The following is an 11130-nucleotide window of genomic DNA, read 5'->3' as shown; positions in this document are numbered from 1 at the left end:
AATGACGTAGCATGGACTTCCAAATACAGACACACAAATTAGATTCAGCATGTGTTGTGCACAGAGCCTGCTAACAATAGCACACACTCAGTGAAACTCATTTGGACTGACACACAATAAACATTTATTTTCAATTATCTCCCTCTCTCTGCCTCTTGTACTTTCCTCTGTATTTTTTTTTTCCTTTTTTTTTTTTTTTTTATTATCACAGTACATTTTCCTCTGATTCTATCTTTCCACAAAAAACCCCTGATTCATTCACTCCTTATCGGTTACAAGTCAAGGGAAAACAAAGGATTTCCCTGAAACTCATACTCTGCTTCCCTGAAGGGGAAACTGGGCAGATAACACCAAAGTGGCATGGCTTGGTCAAAACTGTTGCACTAGTTGTATTTTTGACCAGTGGTTATACTGACTGTTGCATTTATATACACTACCGTTCAAAAGTTTGGGGTCACCTATACAATTTTTTTGTTTGTACGATTTGTTTGTTTTCCATTAAAAGTCACACCTTTATTCATCAAAAGCGTTGCAAATAATAAATTTGCCCTTCAAGCAAAACTGTTTTCAGCTGTGCTAACATCATTGCACAAGGGTTTTCAAGGGTTTTCTAATCATCCAATAGCCTTCTAACACGATTAGCAAACACAATGTACCATTAGAACACTGGAAATGGGCCTCTATACATCTATGTACATATTCCATTAAAAAACAGATCATTTAATGTTATATTCATTTACAAAATGAGTGACCCCAAACTGTTGAATAGTAGTGTCTACCCAGATACTATGTATTATACTGTGAGTTGCAGAAGCAGAAGTTTTCAGATGTTCACCTGATTCAGATTAACAGCTCGTTATCAGGCTTCTGCGGAGATTGATGATGAGCTGACCATTTGAATCAGGTGTGTTGGAGCAGGGCAACAGCTTAAAAAAGGGATTGCAAGATGCATTTATTTCAAAAGGTGAAGTAGAGTGAGGATTGGAAGGCGCAATAAGATGTGAAGGTAAAGAAGACGCAGATATATAGGAATGAGCACTACAAACTTTGTCAAATGGATGAATTTTTAGCAGAGGATAGGGGTGTCGGAGCAGTTTTGGCAAGGGGTGAACTCCCATCATAGTGGAAAGATGTCCAGCTTGCCGCAGGAGACACACAACGAGCACCTGGTGGAAACAAAATGAAGAGCAAGGCTGCTAAAACAAGACAGGAATGTGAAGCTCTGACATCCTCAAGACTTAAAAGACTTCCATGATCTTTTTGTAATCATAAACTTAAGATCTTTGGGTTTTGGGTAATCTGAAGACTCTCCCCTAAAAAGCATTTGTCACATTTTATTACATATCAGGTAGGACTCAACTCAAATAATCTCCAAGGATTAAAATAATCATTAGTTGCAAATCTGCCAAGTTTGCAAAAGTCTTATTTTTGAACACTTTGTCTTCAAGTGATACTAGACAGGCCTGCCAAGAGAACACTTCGTCAAAGCAAAGCCTGTAAAAATGTTATCTATATCAGGATAACACGCTGTTGTCATTAATCTCTGCATAGAGTCAGGCCTGCAGACAGCTCCACGGTGTTGCTGTAAATCTCCCAGGTCTGTATACAAGAAAGACAATGTTTTCTTTTGGTTTCGTTTCATGACATGGTGCCTCCACCTCTTGTCCCGTTAAAGCATCAGAATACTGACAATTGAGCAGTACCTGAAGACGCCTGTATGAAGCCTCACTCATTTACTGTACGTTCTTATTTAAAGTGGATGTTGTACTGTATGTGTGTGTATGACCCAATAACACAAGGTGCTCCAGTCAACACAACCAATAAAGATGGATAAAAAATGTTTGCACATCTGCACATAGTTTTGAGCCAGTAACTACATTAGGAAAGTGTTTCTTAGAAAAACTCAATTAGAAAATATTGGTAGTTAATGAAAAACATGGAGGTTTACAGAAACCTAATGGAGACAGAATTTGATCAGCTGGGTTCTAATAACATTAACTATGCTGACTGTGACCCTTTGTATAAGTGAGTGGCTTTAGTGTTAAGACTGACTATTTATCATTCCATGTTCTGATTCTGGGCAAATGAACACATCCCATTGTATCTCTATGGTCGCCTCCTTTCACCCTTTGCAGGAAACTCATGAAAAACTCAGTGAAGACAAATCCTATGCATTTGAGAACACATTTTGCACTAAACACCTGGCTTTATATGTCCTACATTTTGAATCAACAAATCAAATCAGAATGCCTGTTGCCCACCATACAAGAGTAACATTTCTATAAACAGACAGACCAGGCAAAGAAAGAAGTCAACTGTATTCCTCAATATGACATTTTAACATAAAGGACAATGGCACAGCCTACTGTCCTTACCAAGAAATCCAATCTTGTGATTGTTAACCATCACGAAATTGCACAGCAAATAATGCTTGGACAAACACACTTCAAAATGTAAGCCCCACTCAGAGAGAACTATATTAACATTTTCTACATCTAATATGCATCGTAACACAACTCAGAGGTTTTCATCTACCTGATAAATTCATACAACTAATAAATTACAAAAACTGGCTAACTCGATCATCCAGATTATTGTTATTAAATTATACAATTACATAATGTGTAAAATTTAGGCCTGGACAAATTGAAAGTCCTCCTCATAAAGGCGTTTATGGTTAATATAAAAATTTAAAAAAAGTGTGTGATCCAATGCATCAAGCTAATTTGTAAGGACATTCTAAATGCATGTTTGAAAGCACATTTTTGAATGGGAAAAGTAATGAAAAACCCTTGGAGCTATGTTTCAGAGACCTAATAACTGGCCTTTGAGCAACTGTATAAAGAGAGTTCTCAAAAGGTTTTGAAGAAGAATGAAAAGGTTGTGTTCAGCACATTGATATCTACTACCATACTGAAAATCAGACATGTAGCTTCATAGAAAGTTAAAGTCCCACATTGGCACTTTTTAATTGAGAAAAAGTTTGAGATTCAGCCATTTTGACACTTTAATCAGAAAAAAACAGACGTACAGGGCACGTGCATGCACCCTGAAACTGGGGAAGCTTGATGAAAATCAGCCCTTTATAATTTGATTATATACACCTGTGACCTTCCAATGGTATGACCACACCTGTTCCTTTGAGTAACCTTTAATTACCGAGTTAGCTGAGCACCTTCCACAAACCTGCAAAGCATAAATAATCACTCTACATCACAATTAAAACTTAACCATCTTATTTAATTATTACTTCTCTTGCATTGGGCATGAAAAATAACTAATTGGTGTCAAATAATTACATTGCACTTGACAACGTTTGCCTTTAATAGTTAGCTTACTCTGTGACTTGAAATGCGACCGATGAACAATAAGGTGGCACACATAGCTTACCTTTTTGCTTCAGATAGGAGAAGTTAAACGGTAACTAAATATTTGACGAAGTTAAACGGAAACGACATATTTGTCGGTACAAACAAAATAAATCGCATGAATGGCATCATAATCATAAAATAGAAGCTTTTGTGGCAGCATTATTTGAGTTTCTCTTCTTTGTGGCAGGGCAGACTGGACGTTTCAATGGCGTATTGCTGCCCTCTATTGGCTGTATTAATGTGACAGCATTTAGGTAGGTGCGCATGCGCTGTATCCATGGTAACTACGTCGGGAACGGTGCTGACGTTGTTCATGTTGAACATTGTGCGTAGCGTTTTGACGTATAACTATGCTGTAGCTAGGAGATCACTATTGAAAAGCACAATTTATAGTTTCGTTTACTATTAACGACAATAATGGACACTGAATGGACATTGGTGGCAACCAACGATGTGTTCGGCTAAATGTCACGGATGATTAGTCTCCACTCTCACCCGGAAAAGCAGGTTTGTAGAGAGGAAGCTCCTAACATAGCAAGTTAGCACTTGTGCTAGCATCATGTATTTGAAAGGTAATTTGAACAACTTGCAAGTCGCCCTTCAATTAGTGTGAATCTGCTTCGTTCTGTGGAGGGCAGCATTACATTTCTCTTAATTATTATTATTATTATTATTATTATATCATAAAGATGAAGAATTGTAGTTGCTTTTGCTGAGGCTTCATTTCACGCAAGGGCTTCTGTTTTTATTGTGACTCGAATGAGGCTTAAAACAGGCGTTTTAACCAAGATCAGCTGTTTATTTAAGTTTATTTTATTATTAACAATATGGAAACAAGTATACATTTTCTACGCAAGCATGGAAAACGGAATAACACCAGAATCATTCATCTATCTTCAACAGCTATGGAGTTTCTTCCTGTACTTGAGCCATTGGATAAGCCCAAACGGGGAATATGGTAAGTAAATTAAATGAATTTGTGGTGTTGTTAATGAAACAAATACAACCTTATTTGCCAGAATGTGTTGTTGTCATCAGGTACTCTTTGATACCAAGAGGACGTGCTCCAGGTGTTAGCGTGGGTCACACCTGCACCTTTACTGCATCTGGAGAAGGAGGAAAGGGGAGAATCCTTATTGTTGGAGGAGCAAACCCAAGTGGCAGTTTCTCACATTCACACATCATAAATCTAGGTAAAACACACAAAGTTGTAAGTAAGAAACCTGTCCAAGGACATGACATAATGTAGATTTTAAATTTGACCTTGGCAAAGTTATACAATCACAGTTACAGAAAACAGTAGATCCAGTTTTGTTTAAATTTTATACTTTTTAATAAACAATTTGATTGTATTTTTCCTGACTTAAGATAATCATGAATGGGACGTTCCAGAGTGGGAAGGTTTGGAGGCACGATACGAACACTGCAGCTTTGTGCCCGAGAGCTGCCCACAGAGTTTGTGGGTGTTTGGTGGGGCACAGCACAGCGGCAATCGTAGCTGTATTCAGAAAATACAGCGAACAGGTAAATCCCAACTTACAGTATGTTCACCTATTTATTTGTTTTCAGTTAGACTGCTTTTTCCGTGAAATCCGTGAATGATCTATTCTCTCCTTTGTATTATTGTCAAGACAGTGGACAGAGTCTCTGGAAGGATGTATCAGTGAACGGGAAGCCCCCTGGTCCAAGGACATATCACACTAACTCCGCCTGCCTTGGGGATAAACTATATGTTTTTTCTGGAGGTGAAGCAGGAGCTGAACCTGTGTCTGATCAAAAACTTCATATCTTTGATACAGGTTTGTGTTTCATGTCGTAATCCACTTATTGAATTGTGGGTTATACATTTCATGTTTTTCTCTGCCATCAGTTATTTTAATAACTAAATAATTGATAACATTTAATTAAATGTGTTTCAGTGTCTTTGACCTGGTCCCAACCTCAAACACATGGGAGACATCCACCAGCCAGACACGGCCACATTATTGTAGCAGTGGGTTCAAAGGTCTACTTTCATGGAGGCATGGCGGGAGATAAATTCCACAATGACATGTATTCTCTTGACACAGGTAAACCTACTCTTAAAAAAATCAACTGACAAGATACGCTGTAATAAAATGCTCAAGCTGATGTATACATCAAAAAAAAAATATGGGGAAAATGTGTCTGTACTGATAAAGGGAGCATGAAGTGGGAGAAAGTGCAGGCCAAAGGAGACATCCCATCAGGAGTAGCAGCCCACTCAGCTGTGGTACTGGAAAAGAACATCTACATCTTTGGAGGGATGACTGCTGATGGAGCCTGCAATTCCACGTACAGATTCAACACAGGTTAAACTGCCTTTAATTGATAAGAGCTGAATTATGTTTTGCATTTTCACTTTTTAATCTGTACTTCTGCATTTTCTGTTGTACCATTTGCAGACAAAAGTAGATGGGTCCTAATGAAATTTGAAGGAGATATGCCACCCAACCGCCTAGACCACTCCATGTGTGTGTTGCCCTGGAAGGTGCATGATGAAAACAGCCCAGCCTCCTCTGAGACGATACAACTGGCTTTTATATACGGAGGGATGGACACCCAGGGTGTCATATACAATGACTGCATTGTGACTGTTGTGACTTAATGTTCCTCCCGTTATCATGCTTAGTTGATCAAGTCGTAATAAAATGACTAAAAAGTTGTGTTTTTTTAAGCTTGTATAAACATTAAATACACAGTACATAATTTTGAAGCAATAATGTGGGTGCTGATTTTTATTATTACAGTTTGACTTGTTGGTCTGTGCTCAGTTTTGTACCCCTAAAAATCACACATGAATGCCACAATAACTTTTATATCAAACATTTATTTCAATGCCTTTCCAGAAGTAGAATGAACAGATTCAATAAATAACTTTGAACATCGTCTGTGAACACAATGAGCCCTTGATCCCTCAGATGCTCTACTCAATGGACCCACAAACACCTATCCCTCCCTCCCTCCCACCCTGCTAAGCCCCTCCCCATTACAGAACCCCATTAGGACTGCCTGAGAACAGCAGCAGCAAGCCTCATATTGGGCTGATGAATATCTCCGCCTTCCTGCGAAGAGAACACCTCTCACACACCGAAACTTAAAAGTCTTTCTGAAGATTCAGTATGGTTTGCTTGTGATTGCCACCCCTTCCCAATCACTCCACTCACTATTTTGAGTCCCATCAGTCCAATATGTACATCTAGATGCCACTACCAGAGAGGTAATTGGCAACTGAAGCGCTGATTTCAAACTTGCCTACAACTCATCCTTCTCCTCTTGCTCGCTCTCTGCGCCCTCAGGTGGGGGTCCACCTGCGCTACCATAAAGCTTGCTGATGATGGGCTGAACCACCTCTTCAAGCTCCTTCTTTTTGGCCTGGAAATCTTCCATGTCAGCCTCTTGGTGAGACTCCATCCACTCAATTTTCTCCTCAACTGCCTTCTCAATGGTCTCCTTGTCTTCATCTGAGAGCTTGCCACCGAGCTTCTCCTTGTCACCAATTTGGTTCTTCAGAGAGTAGGCATAGCTCTCCAACTCGTTGCGAGCGTCGATCCTCTCCTTCAGCTTCTTGTCTTCATCAGCAAAGCGCTCGGCATCATTCACCATGCGCTCAATATCTTCGGGTGTGAGACGGTTCTGGTCATTTGTGATGGTGATCTTGTTCTTGTTGCCTGTGCCTTTGTCTTCAGCGGTGACACGCAGAATGCCGTTGACGTCAATCTCAAAGGTGACCTCAATCTGTGGAACACCACGAGGTGCAGGAGGGATGCCAGTCAGGTCAAAGGTGCCCAGCAGGTGGTTGTCTTTGGTCAAGGGACGCTCACCTGAAGAAAGAGGCAATAATTAAACTTGGGCTACATTTACATTTCCTGCATGAAAGGAACATGCAAATGCTATTTACTAAGTCTACACAACAGTGTTCCATTTCTTACCTTCATAGACCTTAATGGTGACGGTAGGCTGGTTATCAGAGGCTGTAGAAAAGATCTGGGATTTCTTGGTGGGCACAACAGTGTTCCTGGGGATCAGTTTGGTCATAACTCCTCCAACAGTCTCAATTCCAAGAGTCAGGGGGCAAACATCCAGAAGAACCACATCACCTACAAGATAAAGAACAAGATTGAGTAAATGAGAAACATTTTGAATACTGGTCTTACAATAACAGATATGACTATGTGGGTTATGTCGTACCAGTGTCCTCTTCTCCTGACAGCACACCAGCCTGCACAGCAGCACCATATGCAACAGCCTCATCAGGGTTGATTCCCCTTGAGGGCTCTTTGCCATTGAAGAACTCCTTCACCAGCTGCTGAATTTTGGGGATACGAGTGGAGCCTCCAACCAGGACAATCTCGTTGATGTCAGGCTTCTTCAAGTCAGAATCTTCCAGCACCTTCTGTACAGGCTTCATGGTGGAACGGAATAGATCCTGAAAAAGTAGAACATATGATAAAATAAGTACTCTGACCACAATGATGAATGTTGAATGGAATCAAATTGTACCGTTATCTTGTATTTGTAATTTCAATGTCAAATAACTTACCATGTTCAGCTCTTCAAACTTGGCACGGGTCAGGGTCTCGGAGAAGTCTTCTCCCTCAAAGAAGGACTCAATCTCAATGCGGGCCTGGTGCTGGGCAGACAGAGCCCTCTTTGCCTTCTCAACTTCACGGCGCAGCTTCTGCACGGCACGGTTATCTTTGCGTACATCTTTGCCGGTCTTCTTCTTGTACAGCTTGATGAAGTGCTCCATGACACGCTGGTCAAAGTCTTCACCTCCAAGATGAGTGTCACCGTTGGTGGCCACCACTTCAAACACGCCATTGTCAATGGTCAGGAGGGAGACATCGAAGGTGCCGCCACCGAGGTCGAACACAAGAATGTTCTTCTCGCCATCTCTTTTGTCCAGACCGTAGGCAATAGCAGCAGCAGTTCTGGAAAAGCACAATCATTGTCATCTTTAATCATAGGTGATGGAAAAGAAACATTACAAGGTTTTAAATTGACAAAACACAAAATGTTTATTCATTTGAAGACACTTACGGCTCATTAATGATTCTCATGACATTCAGACCAGCAATGGTTCCAGCATCCTTGGTGGCCTGACGCTGGGCATCATTAAAGTAAGCAGGGACAGTAACCACAGCATGTGTGACCTTGGGGGAGAAATGGGAGAAATTTAGTCTCAAATATAGCAGGATATTCCTAGCATTGCATAGTCCTTTATAAAACTATATGGTTTTCATACCTTTTTGCCAAGGTAAGCCTCAGCAGTCTCCTTCATTTTGGTCAGCACCATAGCAGAGATCTCCTCGGGAGCAAATGTCTTCATCTGGCCACCACCAATATCAACCTGGATATAGGGCTTGCTTTTCTTCTCTGTAACCTAATGAGGAACATCCATCAACATTAACATTCAAAGTATGATGATCAGTGATTACTAGACAACCTTTTCAAATCCAGAACTTTCACAACCTATGTTTAAATATTAGAATAAACTGACCTTGAATGGCAGGTATTTGAGATCCTGCTGCACAGAGGAGTCACCCCAAGTGCGACCAATCAATCTCTTGGCATCAAAAACGGTGTTCTCAGGGTTAGAGGTCAGCTGGTTCTTCGCAGCATCACCAATCAGACGTTCACCCTCACTGGTAAAGGCCACATATGATGGGGTGATTCGGTTACCCTGGTCGTTGGCGATGATCTCCACGCGACCATTCTTGAACACTCCGACGCTGCATAAAAAAAATATAGGGATTAAAATTAAATACATTAATTTGAAGTAGTTTCTCATCTTAGTCCACGGTTACATTTACTTTCAAAAACAAATAAAAAAATAAATGACTTTTCCTCACCATGAGTAAGTGGTCCCCAGGTCAATTCCCACCACTGTCCCCACACTGTCCCTTCGGTCATCGTCGGCATCGGCAAACACTGTGCCGACCACCAGCATTAAAGCCCACACCAGCTTCATTTTAGTTTTTTTTTAATCCTCAGATCTACAGAGAAACCTGGAGAGAATGAATAAGAGGTTAATGTTAATCAGAAATTATAAATTATTTAATCACACAACCTATGTTTAAGGAGCTACATAGTCTCAAACTTGGGCTTTTAAATCAAACATTCCTTTTAAGATTCAAAAGGAATTGAAATCCTTTTAAGTTCACATCTATATTTTAGGTAGCACACAGAAAATGCAGCCTGAAGAGACAAGACCTAGGTATTTTATGTGTAAGTTCAGTAAAATTGTGTAGCATCAGCACTAGAACATTCAATCATGGCCAACCTCCTAACTAATGTAACACTGTGAAGGAAAACGTGGCCCTGCTTCTCTGACGTGGGGTTGTGAGCCTCAAGTTCACGTCTGCACCAGATTGGCCTACAGCTAGGTCATCAACCAGACATCAGACTGTGACGGCCGAGAAGCACGGCCTTAGTCAACAAATCCCCAGAAAATGTCATAAACAATAGCCCATAAAGAGCATGAATTAATAGGGTGGAGCACCACGGTGTGCCCATTGTTAATAGCGCCGACTGCTTTCCCCCCCCCCCCCCCCCATCCGCCGGTCGCTTGCTAAACACGTTACTGTTACACGCGGACATGCGAGGGAGAAAAGTAATAATATGTAAAGTTGAAAGTATTTATTTAACGGCGTATTAAAGGTGTATTGTAAAATAAAATAAAAGTGCTAACGTTAAATGCATCACTGTCGTCAAACACACGCTCGGTCGCCTTCACTGTCACGAAACGGTCTTTAAAACACACTTGCAGCGCTGTAGGAGCTGTAAATGTTATGTTACTTAAACATAATATCATTAATTGTTTTGTACGTACCGTATTAGATGTACTATCTGTCAATTTGCGGCCTAGGCGTTGCTTTCAAGGGTAGTGTCTCGTCGCAGATAACGTCTCTCTTCTTGTCTGTATTCTGAAAACTGGCTTCTGTGAAATGATGTTGAATGGAGATGTGCTCTCTCCATATATAAGCCGTCACTTCTTCCCCATCGTGGAGGCCTGCCATTGGCTGAGCCGGTGCTCGTTGGAAGGCGCTGATTGGTTCGTACCAGCACGCTGGCCGCCGCTGATTTGCACACATCAGATTTGGGTGACGTCACGGGCTTCCTACACTCTACCGACGCTGATTGGCTGCCTGTCACACGGCTTCATGAAAGCAGTTGGTGCAAAGACACGCCACTCTGAAAACCAAGGAAGAAGGAAAGAGGGGTGCAGTTTCGTATTTTAGACATGTGAAATGAAATGAATGCTACCTTTCTTTATTACAATGACCCCCACACACATGTAATGGTTTTGCATCCATCCTCATGGTGCTGTTGTTTTGTTTTGGGTTGTGTGTGACTTTGTTGGGAACTGTGTGTGGGTATCATGAGAAGCAATGACTCACTTCAATGAAGCGTGAGTGACTATTAAAAAGTCCAAAGGCTGTTACATCACATAAACTGGATTGTCTGGACGTTTCATCAGAGAATGCACACACATCATGCAAACAGGGTGTCATTTCAGTGTAGCATTTTTGGACACGAGCAACCAATACTGTGGCAGTGGATCACACAGTTCACAAATAAACGCAATTATTTTTGCACATTTTTGCCTGCACATAAGTAGGTCACAGGTCACACATACATTAAAGGAGACTACATCTTGCTCCATGCAGCCTTCTATCTCTATAGGTCAAGGTTAGTGGTGATTGTGGATAATACATTTCACTCTGTGTGATCCCTT

At 40.9% G+C, this 11130-nt stretch overlaps 2 protein-coding genes across 2 annotated transcripts; one reads left to right on the top strand and one right to left on the bottom strand.

Annotated features, from left to right (window-relative positions):
- The first annotated feature begins 3718 nt into the window (after positions 1-3718).
- On the top strand, positions 3719-6031 carry rabepk (Rab9 effector protein with kelch motifs). Its single transcript, XM_083902692.1, has 8 exons — positions 3719-3878; positions 4275-4329; positions 4410-4564; positions 4740-4895; positions 5003-5170; positions 5291-5440; positions 5552-5701; positions 5795-6031. The coding sequence occupies exons 2-8, from the start codon at positions 4277-4279 to the stop codon at positions 5995-5997; spliced, it is 1035 nt and encodes a 344-aa protein (XP_083758818.1). The 5' UTR covers positions 3719-3878; positions 4275-4276; the 3' UTR covers positions 5998-6031.
- A 361-nt stretch (positions 6032-6392) lies between these two features.
- hspa5 (heat shock protein 5) lies at positions 6393-10340 on the bottom strand. Its single transcript, XM_083902505.1, has 9 exons — positions 10225-10340; positions 9245-9400; positions 8893-9124; positions 8638-8775; positions 8433-8545; positions 7933-8323; positions 7581-7818; positions 7322-7489; positions 6393-7213 (listed from the first exon to the last, which is right to left on the bottom strand). Exons 2-9 carry the CDS (start codon positions 9361-9363, stop codon positions 6645-6647), a joined length of 1968 nt encoding a protein of 655 aa, XP_083758631.1. The 5' UTR covers positions 9364-9400; positions 10225-10340; the 3' UTR covers positions 6393-6644.
- Positions 10341-11130: the final 790 nt, after the last annotated feature.

The sequence above is a fragment of the Microchirus variegatus genome (assembly GCF_963457635.1).
Source record: "Microchirus variegatus genome assembly, chromosome: 16".
In the NCBI taxonomy this organism is placed as follows: Eukaryota; Metazoa; Chordata; class Actinopteri; order Pleuronectiformes; family Soleidae; genus Microchirus; species Microchirus variegatus.
The sequence above is the reverse complement of the archived record's forward strand: the minus strand, read 5'-3'. Positions and strand labels throughout refer to the sequence as shown.